The 11,523-nt window shown below is 41.2% G+C and overlaps 1 protein-coding gene across 7 annotated transcripts in view; it reads left to right on the top strand.

Annotated features, from left to right (window-relative positions):
* Positions 1-11,523, top strand: part of sdk2b (sidekick cell adhesion molecule 2b) — a 275,964-nt gene extending 264,441 nt beyond the window's left edge. For 4 of the 7 annotated variants that reach the window (XM_044337216.1, XM_044337217.1, XM_044337218.1 and 1 more), the window contains 3 exons: positions 3,238-3,367; positions 8,626-8,682; positions 9,285-11,523. In XM_044337216.1, coding sequence (XP_044193151.1) covers positions 3,238-3,367; positions 8,626-8,682; positions 9,285-9,707 — 610 coding nt within the window. In that variant the 3' untranslated portion in view covers positions 9,708-11,523. The remainder of the gene's footprint in view (positions 1-3,237; positions 3,368-8,625; positions 8,683-9,284) is intronic. The other 3 variants (XM_044337219.1, XM_044337220.1, XM_044337221.1) reach the window with 1 other exon arrangement.

Consider the following 11,523-nt stretch of genomic DNA (forward strand, 5'->3'; position numbering starts at 1 on the left):
GATTTGATTTCACCCCCTGGTTCTCATTTCTTACCCGATGTGCCGCTGACTGGATTTTGCTGCGAGAGGATTAAGTGGACCCTTCTCTATCCTAGTGAGAGAGCTGATAAATAATTTACGCCTCACTCAACAGTGTGTGAGAGTCAAGGAGAAGGGGTGAAAGTGGGCTGAGCTTCCTCTATGTTTTTAAACAGGCAGTTTATCATAATGTCCCTGTAGGCTCACAATAGCATTTCTTCACATCGGCTCCAGCTCTTTGTTCGGTTGTGTTACAAAGGGGGCTCGCTGCAAGGACTGCTGAGGAATGCAAGTTGATAAAGGTTACAGTGCAGAGTCCTCTTGAGAATAAGTGGAGATAGTACTTCAGAAGTGTGATTAAGACTTTGTTGTGAAGTTTTCTGAGCTGGACTGAATCTTAGAAAAAAAAAAAAATTTCTCTGCAATTATTGAAAAAGTCATTCCGCACTTTCACTCAGGTGTTGATGGCAAGACAGCTCGTAAATGCCGTTGTTTTTTTTTATCTTGCTGCAAGTATAATCTGAGAGGTTTTAGATAAAACGACAACAACAAAGTATTCAAAAATGTGTTTTAATGCTTAAACATTTATCCAATTCATTAATTAATTAATTAATCAAGCAGAAGAAAATGACTCAACAGCTATTAAAACATGTCTAACTTTTTTATGCTTTATGATCATTCATTTACTTCATTAATGATGCCATTACTATCATCACAAACCCCCATTCATCATGTTTATTCACAGTCAAGGTATAGTAGTGTGAACTCTAATCATTAAAAGAAAATGATTGTAAAAGAGTAGAACAAGAAAAGTTAAATTAATAAAAAAAAAAGAAAAATACAGTGAAACCCAGCAAGCATTTAAATGGAAAGGCAGGAGAGATAATGTACTTATATACACATACTTATTCACATCATCTGTATCTTCCATACATACTCTTTCCATAAGTGTGAAGCAGTTGTTTTGGTGTATGTGTGCCCGTACAAATGTCTTTTCATTCATCAGTATCACGTTCTACATTTTTGATTTACTACAGTTTGTTCTTTTTAACAGCCGTCATGTCCTGGGAAATTATTATAATTGGCATTTTAAAGAGTAAATCTGATTTGCGTAATGTAAAGTAGGAGATTAGCACACATTGAGACTAATTATTCATTGCAGCTGTAATGTGTTTAATATGATGTTGTTTACTGGAATTGCCCAGTTAAATTATGCTTTGTGAGTTTTCAATAATGCATTAAATTTTACTCCTGGTTATGCTGGTAGACACAGAACAGGGAGATCTAATCTGTTTCACATGAGGGTTGTATCCTTAGTGGTGAGTGTACTGCATCTCTATCAGAAAAAGGAGGAGTGTCCAAATTTTAAGTTGTCAGCAAAGCCAGATAAAATGTCTGCACAGACTGAGACACTCAAACTCTGATAAACATCCTCAGACATGCACATAAACAGAGAAAGTCTGGATATCACACAATTAGCCAAACTGTAGTACATTGTACATCAATAGCTCTTAAATGAATTAACTCTAATCTAGTTTGATATAACTCATCAAGTGTAATTTAATTACAGATTGCTTTGTGATTTCCCTGTGGAGATTTTCCATTTTGTCCACACCACAGTCAAAATACCACCCCTGTGAAAACTGTTGGAATTTGCCCACAACATTTTTGAGATGCTTTCAAAATATATTTATTTGGAAAATACTTATGCAAATGCGGTTTTGACGTGTAAAGCGGCTGTGTGTGCTGCGGCAGCTCCGCTGGCAACAACTGGCGGCTGATACTGTGGCCTGGAAAGTCAACAGGAGTCAGTATGTCCCAGTAGTCTCAGCCAAACCAGCACCAATCAGCAGAAACAGATGGGTGTTTGTTTAGCAGGACAGTGGAAAGTACGGAGGAGCTTAGGCACAAGAGCCTTTCTTCCTCTCATATTTACTTAAAGAACCCCTGACTAGAGCTCACCATTTTAGGAAATGTTTTTCCAGTATTTTATCTTTCTTTAGACTTTCTCTTTTAGCTTTCAGGTTCACTTAACGCTTGGCTTTGACCTTATTCTCACTTCGCACTCCCTTCAAGGACCTTCCCTTTGCTCAGTTCCATCACTTACGCTCTTTAAACGTACACCTCAGTGGCATATTTGATCGCTGCAGCATGCCACTGACAGTTTAATCCATGCAATCATTCATGCAGGCTGTGATAACATTTGCCAGAGAGCAAAGCCTGAGGCTGCCATTTGTTTGATGACCCCTTGAGCGCCGCAAGAGTTCAGTTTATAATTTAGTCACAAGGGCCCAGTGGTTTGACATTCCTTCAGCCCACAGTGAGGAGTGAATCAGGAGGAATTATTCATTTCAGGAGACACTGACTGTAGGCAACCATCTCATGAGTGTCCCATGATTCTCATCAAGCTGCACAGACCGACAGTGATACATGTGAGCTTCAAAGGAAGTGTTCACTTTTGCTCCTCAGATATTTGGGGAAATTGAGAAAAGCCTAGAGTTATTGCACGGCTTAATTTGCCTGTTTATCAGAATCTGCTTGTTTTCTTGGTTAAATACGGAAGGTCTTACGATTTGAAAAGTATAATTATGACAACATGAGTGTGATTTGTTAAGTTTTGGCCTTTGTCTCTAATATTAATTGTACTCACAAACGTAATTGCTGAGATTTCGGTACATAAAAGGACAAGAAACATTTGTAGTTAGAAGATGGGTATAGCATAAAACAAACATACCCTGCTGGAATTGAACTGAGGATGTTGTGATTGCATGGACATCCTAGACCACAGGGACACATTTAGCCAGCTCAACAGTTTACCCAGATTATCTAAACTACTTTATCTGAAGCTAAAACTCAAAGAGAACGCTCCTGAAACGCTGTAATAATTGCAGAAGGAAACTGTGCATGCACCATTATAGGAAGGTTAAAGTTGAAATAGCAAGTTAGTCTGTAATCTGTGATGGATGTTTACAACAAACAGTATGGTAAACATTTTCTTCTAAATACATTTGGATAACCTGGCAGTTTGTTTAACCTCCCCCACCCCAAATCTTAGCAATTATGTTTATGTTATTATTACTGATCTATGAACTATGAATATAAGTTAAGATTTTTAAGGGTTATGAAATGCCTAAATGATGTATGGCTCAATAAAATTCTGTAGTGAACGAGAGTAACCATCTGAATTATTCTGATTGTTTGCCTTTATCCTTTACCCAGGTCTCCTCCCAGGCCCAGCCCAGGCAGTCTCCACTATTCAGACGAGGACGTCAGCACAAAGTACAACGACCTGATCCCTGCAGAGAGCAGCAGCCTGACTGAGAAACCCTCAGAAATCTCAGACTCACAGGTGCAGTAGCAACATCTGTAGTTTATACTCCATCTTGTATGGTTTCTCTATGTAAAAGGCTCACTATCTGTCTGCATAAAGTGTGTATATGTTATATATTCGTACCCGTCGATGTGCTCACACTGTCATCTCCTTGAATACCTCAGGAATTCGGCTTTGCATTGTTGGCTGTACCGTGTGTTGTGTCAGTTCATAATATGGTGTCCTTTCTCTGTCATTCACCTGAATGCGTTTGGCCTGCAGAGCTCATAAGATATAGCTACAGTAATGCACATGGAGAGATGAGAGATTAATGACTCTGAACACTGGCGGCAAAGCAGTTTTCAGACCAGGCAGTGACCTGTGGAGAATGTCACTCTGAGAACATCCACCTGAGATCCAGGCCACTGCACTCAGCCACAGCACTTGTTATGTAAGACGGCGAGCGCAGATGCACTCTACAAAATTTATTTTAGAGCTAGTTACGTATTGGAATTTGCTGCTCAGGCCAGGCAGCCTATCCAACTTTCCTACTGGATTCAGTCAGTCAGGTCAGTAAAAATCATCTCATGAGGAAAACCACTGAATACTGTATTGGCTTTATTACTGTGGCTCTTCTTCTGCAGCAGAGCCTAGCCTTATAAGCATTGTAAGCAGTCAGAAATGATAGTTTTTAACGTATTTTGAATGTATTTGAAAGTATTTTCTGTCTAAACAGATACTATCAAGACTGATAAAAGACTAAAAAGTATCGCTAGAATGTCTTTTAACTCGTGGCCTTTTCCATGTGCCGAGCCAAACTGCTTTTGCCCAGTAAGTGAGTTTAATCGATGAATTGTGCCTTTCACTCCGTCTGTCTCTATCTTTCCATTGATCAGTCTGTGTGCCGCTCACCCTCATGTGTCTGATTCCCTCACTGTTGTCTTTTTCATTTCAGGGTTTTATTCACCCCTGTTCTTTGATCTGAATAATTTTGTCCCAGATGTCTTATATGCATATGTTTTTGTTTTTTTTCTGTTTTTGTTTATGTCACCCAATTCCCTAGCTCTCTGTGAAACATCTTTGCGGTCCGCAGTCTGGTTTTGATCATAGTCAGATGAAAGCATCAGGGGGGGAAGTGGTCCCGAATCTCCTCGGTTTCAGCCTTCCTTCAGTGTTTTCTTTCATCTAGGAATTCTTTACTCTAGGCATTTCCCAAACTATCTCGGAACATCTCTTAGCTAAAAACGTCCCCGGTGTCAGTGCCACAGCCAAAAATCTCTCCTCACCTGGTCTTATCGGCACCTAAGTCCTATTTCCAGATCAAATGAAAATCTCCCTACAATGAATCGCTACAGACAGGACCTTTCGCAGCATGATAACATCCTCTCAAATGAAGCATTTCGACATTTCATCACCTGTCTGACATATCTACCGTTCGCACTTGTGCATTGTCAAACATGGCCCTAATGCAGTGACTGCCCCCCCCCCCAGCCTGAGATGACGACGCCTGCCTGATGCCACACTGCACATTCAGCCTTTGGCTTTGATGGGCTAAAACACACAGAGCCGTGCCTGTTAGCCCAGGGTTCCGCTGCCATACCCCTGACAGGCCACCATATCAGCACCCAATGGTGCTTCAGAGAAATCCAGGAATGCTCTTTGAAGTTTTATTGAGCAGATAACTTCAAGCTATCAGTATGACATTGTGCTGTCTGTCCTCTTTAATCCCTGGGGCCTCCACCAGCAGGTATAAGTTGACTATTGTACTCCTCCTCAAGAGGGGATTTGGGCGAAGCTAACATTGACTTGGCAAGGCAACAAGGCCACCATTACTGCTGTGCTCCCCTGCAGGTAGAGACCCATTGACTTTTCTTTCTTTATAATACAGGCTTTCTCATTTACCAAGGTTGTCTTTGTCTGTCATATGAGGCTGAAGCCAGTCGAAGACAGATGATCTCATCTCTGAGTCAGAGATAAGATAGTAGATTATACTCTCTGCAGAGTGGCATTCCGTGGGAGAGAAATGAAAATGTCTGCTTTCTCTTCTCGCATGCTCTCTTTCTCTCTGTCTGTCTATCTCTCTCTTTCTCCACCCTCACCCTCCCTGTCTTTTTGGCTACTGTAGCTTTTTTTGGCTGAGGCTCAACTGAGAATACTGTCTGTAATGTTTGGATTGTCTCTAGTGACAACGCACCGCTTTGTTTTGACTGACCCGGCCTGAAGTATGATGTCACAGCCTACAAGAAAGGGAAAAGTCATGACCGTGAATAAATTAGATTTTGTTTTTTAATAATTTTATGGCATCGATTCATACGCTACTACAGGGTAGAGGAGAGAGACCGGCGACGGTGGGTGAAAGGAGGAACGACGTGAGATGAAAGCTAGCCACAAACTCATGCAGTCCCTTAAACTAAAGAGGGGTGACGAATTAAAGGAAACGTTCCACCCCCCCCCCAAAAAAAATGAGTCGAGAAACATAATGAGCACACATGCTTACCGTCATTATAGTCCACCAGTCTGGGACAGCACTAATTCCCCACAAAATCTCAAATCCCTTTTGATTATAATTGTTCTGATGACGCAACATACATTAGTGGTAGGGATAGGGATAGGAGCTGCTAAGGAGGCCCTACATCCCTGTTTTAATGATGACAAAATCAACTTCACTCGGATGTAACAGGAATTTCAGCACGCCAAAAACACAGCTGCATCTTCTCGTTTCTATTTTTTTTCCTCCCTTCTACACAGAAACTGCTTAAGACAGTACAAAAATGTTCATACTGTGAAAATGTTGGGACTTTTTAATCCCCCTCCAGACCCACATATAGTGTTATTGTCTTTGTTTCTGGAGACCCCCGCTGTGTTCACTTCATCAATGAGAGTGACATAGACAAGCCCCCCTTTTTCTCCCCCTCCTTTCTGCAATAATCCATAACCGGAGGACAAAGGACTGACCCACTCTGTGGTATTAGGGTATGCATCAATTGTGGGGGGGGGGATGGGGACCCAGCTAGCCGGGAGATTGTTGTTCCAGTCTCATGCCATCATATAAACCATAGTATGATTTATAGTTATTTACAAAGCATTTTAACACTTGGTTAATCATGAAGTGCTTTGTGGAGCAACTTGAGGCACCAATGCAGAGGAAAAAAAAAGAATAGGAGATGACAGCATATGGCATTTTCTGCTGAACTCTTTCCAGGCTGAGGTCAAAGGTCAAAGTTCTTTCAAATAGTTTGCCTCAACAAGATTATTTGCCAATAATGATCAAATTATCTCCAACAAATAGACATTTTTGCCCATATATGAAGTACTTCCACTGTCTGATTTTCCCCTTTTTTCCATCTCTCACATTGTTTTCCCTCCTAAGTTGTCAGCGATTATAAACAGGAATACAGGAAAACTTTATTATGCTGATTATAAAATAAACTGTCAAGAGGTTTCCACAGTTAATTGGACCGATTTCTTAATCTCTCTCTCTGCCTAATTTAACATCATAATGATGAAAACATGTTTAATAATTGACACTCGCGGGCTGGTATGTGTCTGTCTTACACATATCCTTGCATAAATAAGATGGTGGTTTCCCTTGAGGCTGAGGTGCAATGCTGCATTTCATGCCTAAAGTCTATTTCTTTCACAGCATTCAGCTCTAGTAATTAGCTTGTAATGAGTTGAAGTAAGGAGCTGTGTCACAGGCCGTGTTGCCCCAGAGGCAAAATTTCAAGCATCTCTGTCTCCGCTGTAGGTTCCTCAACTGGATCCTTGAGTTATTTCTGTTTTTAGTCTGCTGTTGAACCAAAAGCAAAAGGAGGCATGAGTGGATTAGAGTATACTTGTATGTAGATGATTTCAAGAGTCAGAACATCTGTTGCACACACTCCACAGCCGCAGGAATAGGACGCAATTCACTTTGTCAACACTTGGTCTGCACTCAGTCTTTTCCCACTTCTACACACACACACACACACACACTCAAACACACACAACCATGCTTTGTGTGGTGTTTCATCTCTCAATGCAGTGTTAATTCTTTCAGAGTGAGGTAATACCACTTGAAGTGGCTCAGCATGCCTTGTTGGTCCACTGTGAATGGATCTTGTTATTGTGTTGTTGTGTTGCTAAACGCGCTGGCATGATGGGAATGCTTTTCAACGCTAGCTGGCCTTAAGTGTTTAAAGCTAGGTAACAGCATTAAAGAAAATGGACACAAACACACACAGCCAATGATGCATCTGACTCTCCTTATTGAGAGAAACAACAACATAAAAAGAAAGTAGGATCATTGTGATCAACTTCCGAATGTTGAGGGAAACTTCTCTGTGCACAAAATCTGCCTTTGATTTATTTGTGGTAAAGGAAGAGCAGGGGGGGGAGAGGGGATCACTCTCCTTTGTTTAGAAACAAAAAGGATCAAAACTGCGGGACCTTTTCCTTATAATTCAACACAAGCAATGTATGTTTGTACATTTATAAACTCTACTGACAAGTAAAAAAGGAAAATCCTTTATATATGGGGGTTTTGGCATAGGTGACATGAACCATGTTGAGGCAAAGAGAAATCTGAGCCTACCGACATATGTATCACATATGTGCTGTGCAATATTCAGCATTAGAGCTGTGCTCTGGAGCGTATCCTCCGAGTGCGTGCCAGCACCCATGTTCTTGTGTAAGAAGATAGAACATGATAATATGAGGGATTTTGTAATACACCTAATTCATACTTCAGGCAGCCTCTTTGGGAAATGATCCAGCAACAATTTTTGGCAAAGTTGACTGTACAATAGTTCATTGTGAGGCAGGTGATTAATAACAGGCTAGCTGGTCAATTGGCAGCTTGCTTTCATGGCGATTAGTTGACCATGAGCATTTCCCACTGAGTGCTCAATGATCACTTTGCTTCCTGTTTGACATGTGGAATGTTACTTGAACACAATAGTGTTTCCAGCCCAGTCTGCATCCAGGTAGTGGGTCAGGGATGAGAATGTGTGGAGGATTATTGTTATTTCTCTACAGATGGCTTAACAGACTTCAAACTGACTCGAAACATAAAGAACAACAATTCTACTTCCTTCTCAATGAGCTCCTAAAATCACACTTTCTTTTGAAAATGCACTGCAGAATCTTTTTTTTGTACCTTTTGTTAGCTTTTCACACTATTCACACAGACTGACACAAAGGATCATTACATACCTTATGTACACATATTTATAGTATTATCATCGTCATTTCTGGGCCATTTTAATCATTCTGTTATGGTGATGTACTGTAAAACCCATTGTTCTGTTCACCCATAGGAGGCGCTGGTGTTTTCATATGGGACAGGTGGTCTACATACACTTCCACTGCATTTGGTGAGGTTCCTGTGGCTGCCTGCTTTGAATGTTTGTAGCCCGATAGGTGACTGGTTCCTATTGCTAGTTCCCATCCAATCCTCTCCCTCTGATTCCCATTCTAGGTTTTATGTGGTACAATGAGCTATACAACACCTAACCCCGTCTTGCTGGTGTGGTGTGGATACAAAGATCGTATATCCTGAATATATATAGATGATCCAGTGACTGATTGCTTTAAATCCTAAAGATAATTTGACCTTTGCCATCTTGTGTTGATGGTCCGTTTACAATGCACGTTTCAGTAACAAGTCATCCTTCCATAATCATGCTTTGACCATCTTTGATCATTCTTGGTGTCCGTGTGTACTTGTGATGTGTTGTAAATGTAAGTGCGTGCGTGCGTGTATGTGTGTGTGCGTGTGTGTGTGTGTGTGTGTGCATGTTGTTTAGGTAGGGATGATTCTGAACTGATGATGATTCAGAGTAATTCAATAACTTCATGTTCATTTACATTTATAGCTTCTGCAACTCTAACTGCTCCACATGGAAACACTGCAGAATCATCCCATGCTAACCTCATAAATCAATATCTCTTCTTCTTCTTCTTCTTTCTTTCACAGGGCAGCGACAGTGAGTATGAGGTGGACCCCAACCGACAGAAGACCCACTCCTTTGTCAATCACTACATAAGTGACCCCACTTACTACAACTCCTGGCGCCGCCAGCAGAAAGGCATATCCCGCGCACAGGCCTACAGCTACACAGAGTCCGAGTCAGGCGACCCGGATCATTGCGCCCCGCCGCCGCTGCCTCCTCTACCTCCGCTGCCACCCCAGCTCAGTTCACCTAGCCCCCAGCCTCAGCAGGCCCAGGGACAACCCCAGGGCCAAGGCAGCCTGTTCAGGCCCAAAGGTAGCCGGACTCCCACCCCCTCCCAGCAGAGCTCCAACCCCCCCAGCCAGCACAGCACCCTCTACAGGCCCCCCAGCAGCCTAGCCCCTGGCTCACGGGCCCCCATTGCTGGCTTCTCCTCCTTTGTGTGAAAAATGCTGAAAAGGACATAGAGATTTCTGGAAATATCTACCCAACTTGTGTTGAAAAAAAAAAAAACACAGCATTGCATAAAGCGCAGTCAACCGAATCAAGTCATTTATGCTTCTCTTTCATTTGATTACTTTTCCTTTTATCTTTTTCTTTTTTTTTTTTTTTTGTTAATGTTATCTTTCTTAGGTCAGCCTTGATACATGCGAAACAACACTATGAGACTTTTTGGAGCACTTTTTTTTTTTTTGTCTAATGCGTGGAAGTGTGCCAGTGTAGACTTTGATTTCTCTCACCAGTTAATGAAATACTCTCTGCAATATCTATTCAGTTTTATTTTGCTATTTGAACTATTTGCATGACTTTTTCTTATCATTTAATTCCTCCCTTTTCGGTTTCTTTTCTTTGAACACATTCAAATCTCTTTGATTCTGTACAAAGTCACAAGAATCTTTGAAAACACACATATTAATATATATATATAGTAGATGTACCTATCGAGTCAGTGCGGACTCTGCATTGATGGAGACTGATATAACAAGATGACGGAGCCATATTGTGGAAGTGAAAGGACACGTTTTCGTTTGAAATGATGGGAAGATGAACTGGATGTAAAAAAAACAAACAAACAAAAAAAAAGGAACTGATGAAAGACAGACGTGGATGTTGAATTCATGCCAAATCGAACAAATTTTAATGTGTTGGCCAGGAGAGTTTTTAGCGGACATTTGAGCAACAATCACACGTTTCCATGGAAACAGCTCACTGGTCAATAGCACACTAAATACATGGAAAAGTCGGACAACATTCGGCCATGGCAGGTCGAATGTCAAAGACTGTTCTGTGCCTGAAGGATCATGCGGATATATGAAATGGGTGTATATCTGTTAAAGTGAAAGTGTAAAAGTCTTTTTTTGTGAGTGTGTAATCAGTGGATCAACGATGCCTTGATAGAGAAACACTCATTTATGATATGTGGCACCAATTGTGACTGAACTGCTGACAGTGCCCTTGATTGTGGCATCGTAATGGCTGGCCTCGCGCTACAAGAGCCTTCTTTTAATCTTGACAGATGTGGGCTGTGAATTAATTTGCATACACAACTCATGTTTTTTTTTTTTTTTTTCCACCCTTTGCTGGCTCACATAAACACACATCAGTCTCATTCTGCACATGTCTACTGAAATGCTTTGAAATGGGCACAGCTGCTTACCCTGCTCAAATGTTAGCAGTGTGATTTTTGACAAGAAACAAAGAGGATTTCTTTTCCTGATTCCTTCCCCGCTGGTATAACTCTTCTCTGTCACTGACCACTATCACGGGGCAGCGCTGAGTCTGCGCCAAGAGATGATGTCATTGAATTGCCTCACCTCTTTCCCTTTTGTGTAATCAACCACTCTGTACTATTCAGGTGTGACTGTATCGTCCCAAATGCTAATGTGTGTGTGTGCGTGTGTGTGTGTGCGCATGTGATTACACTTTTTCGTGAGTAAGCTTTACAGATCATTCACTGTGTGTCTGGTTATAAAGAGATTGTCCTGCAGCAACTGTAAACCTGCCTGGAGTAACGCCACAGAGAGTTGGCACCATCCAGCCGCCTGTCAGGTGCACTCATAACGCTATAGTGAAGACTCAGTGGTGTGTTCCTAGTTTCCATAGTTCCAAAAACAAACAAAAAAAAAAAGGAAAAAAATGTCATTCTACTTATTTTCTTCTCTGTGGGGTGATTTCATTGTACGCAACAAAAGCTTATCATGCAGAATCTGAATGAATATATGATCACAGTACATTTCTGAAATAAATTATTTTTCAATGTTA

This window comes from Thunnus albacares, chromosome 20 (genome assembly GCF_914725855.1).
Source record: "Thunnus albacares chromosome 20, fThuAlb1.1, whole genome shotgun sequence".
Classification (NCBI taxonomy): Eukaryota; Metazoa; Chordata; class Actinopteri; order Scombriformes; family Scombridae; genus Thunnus; species Thunnus albacares.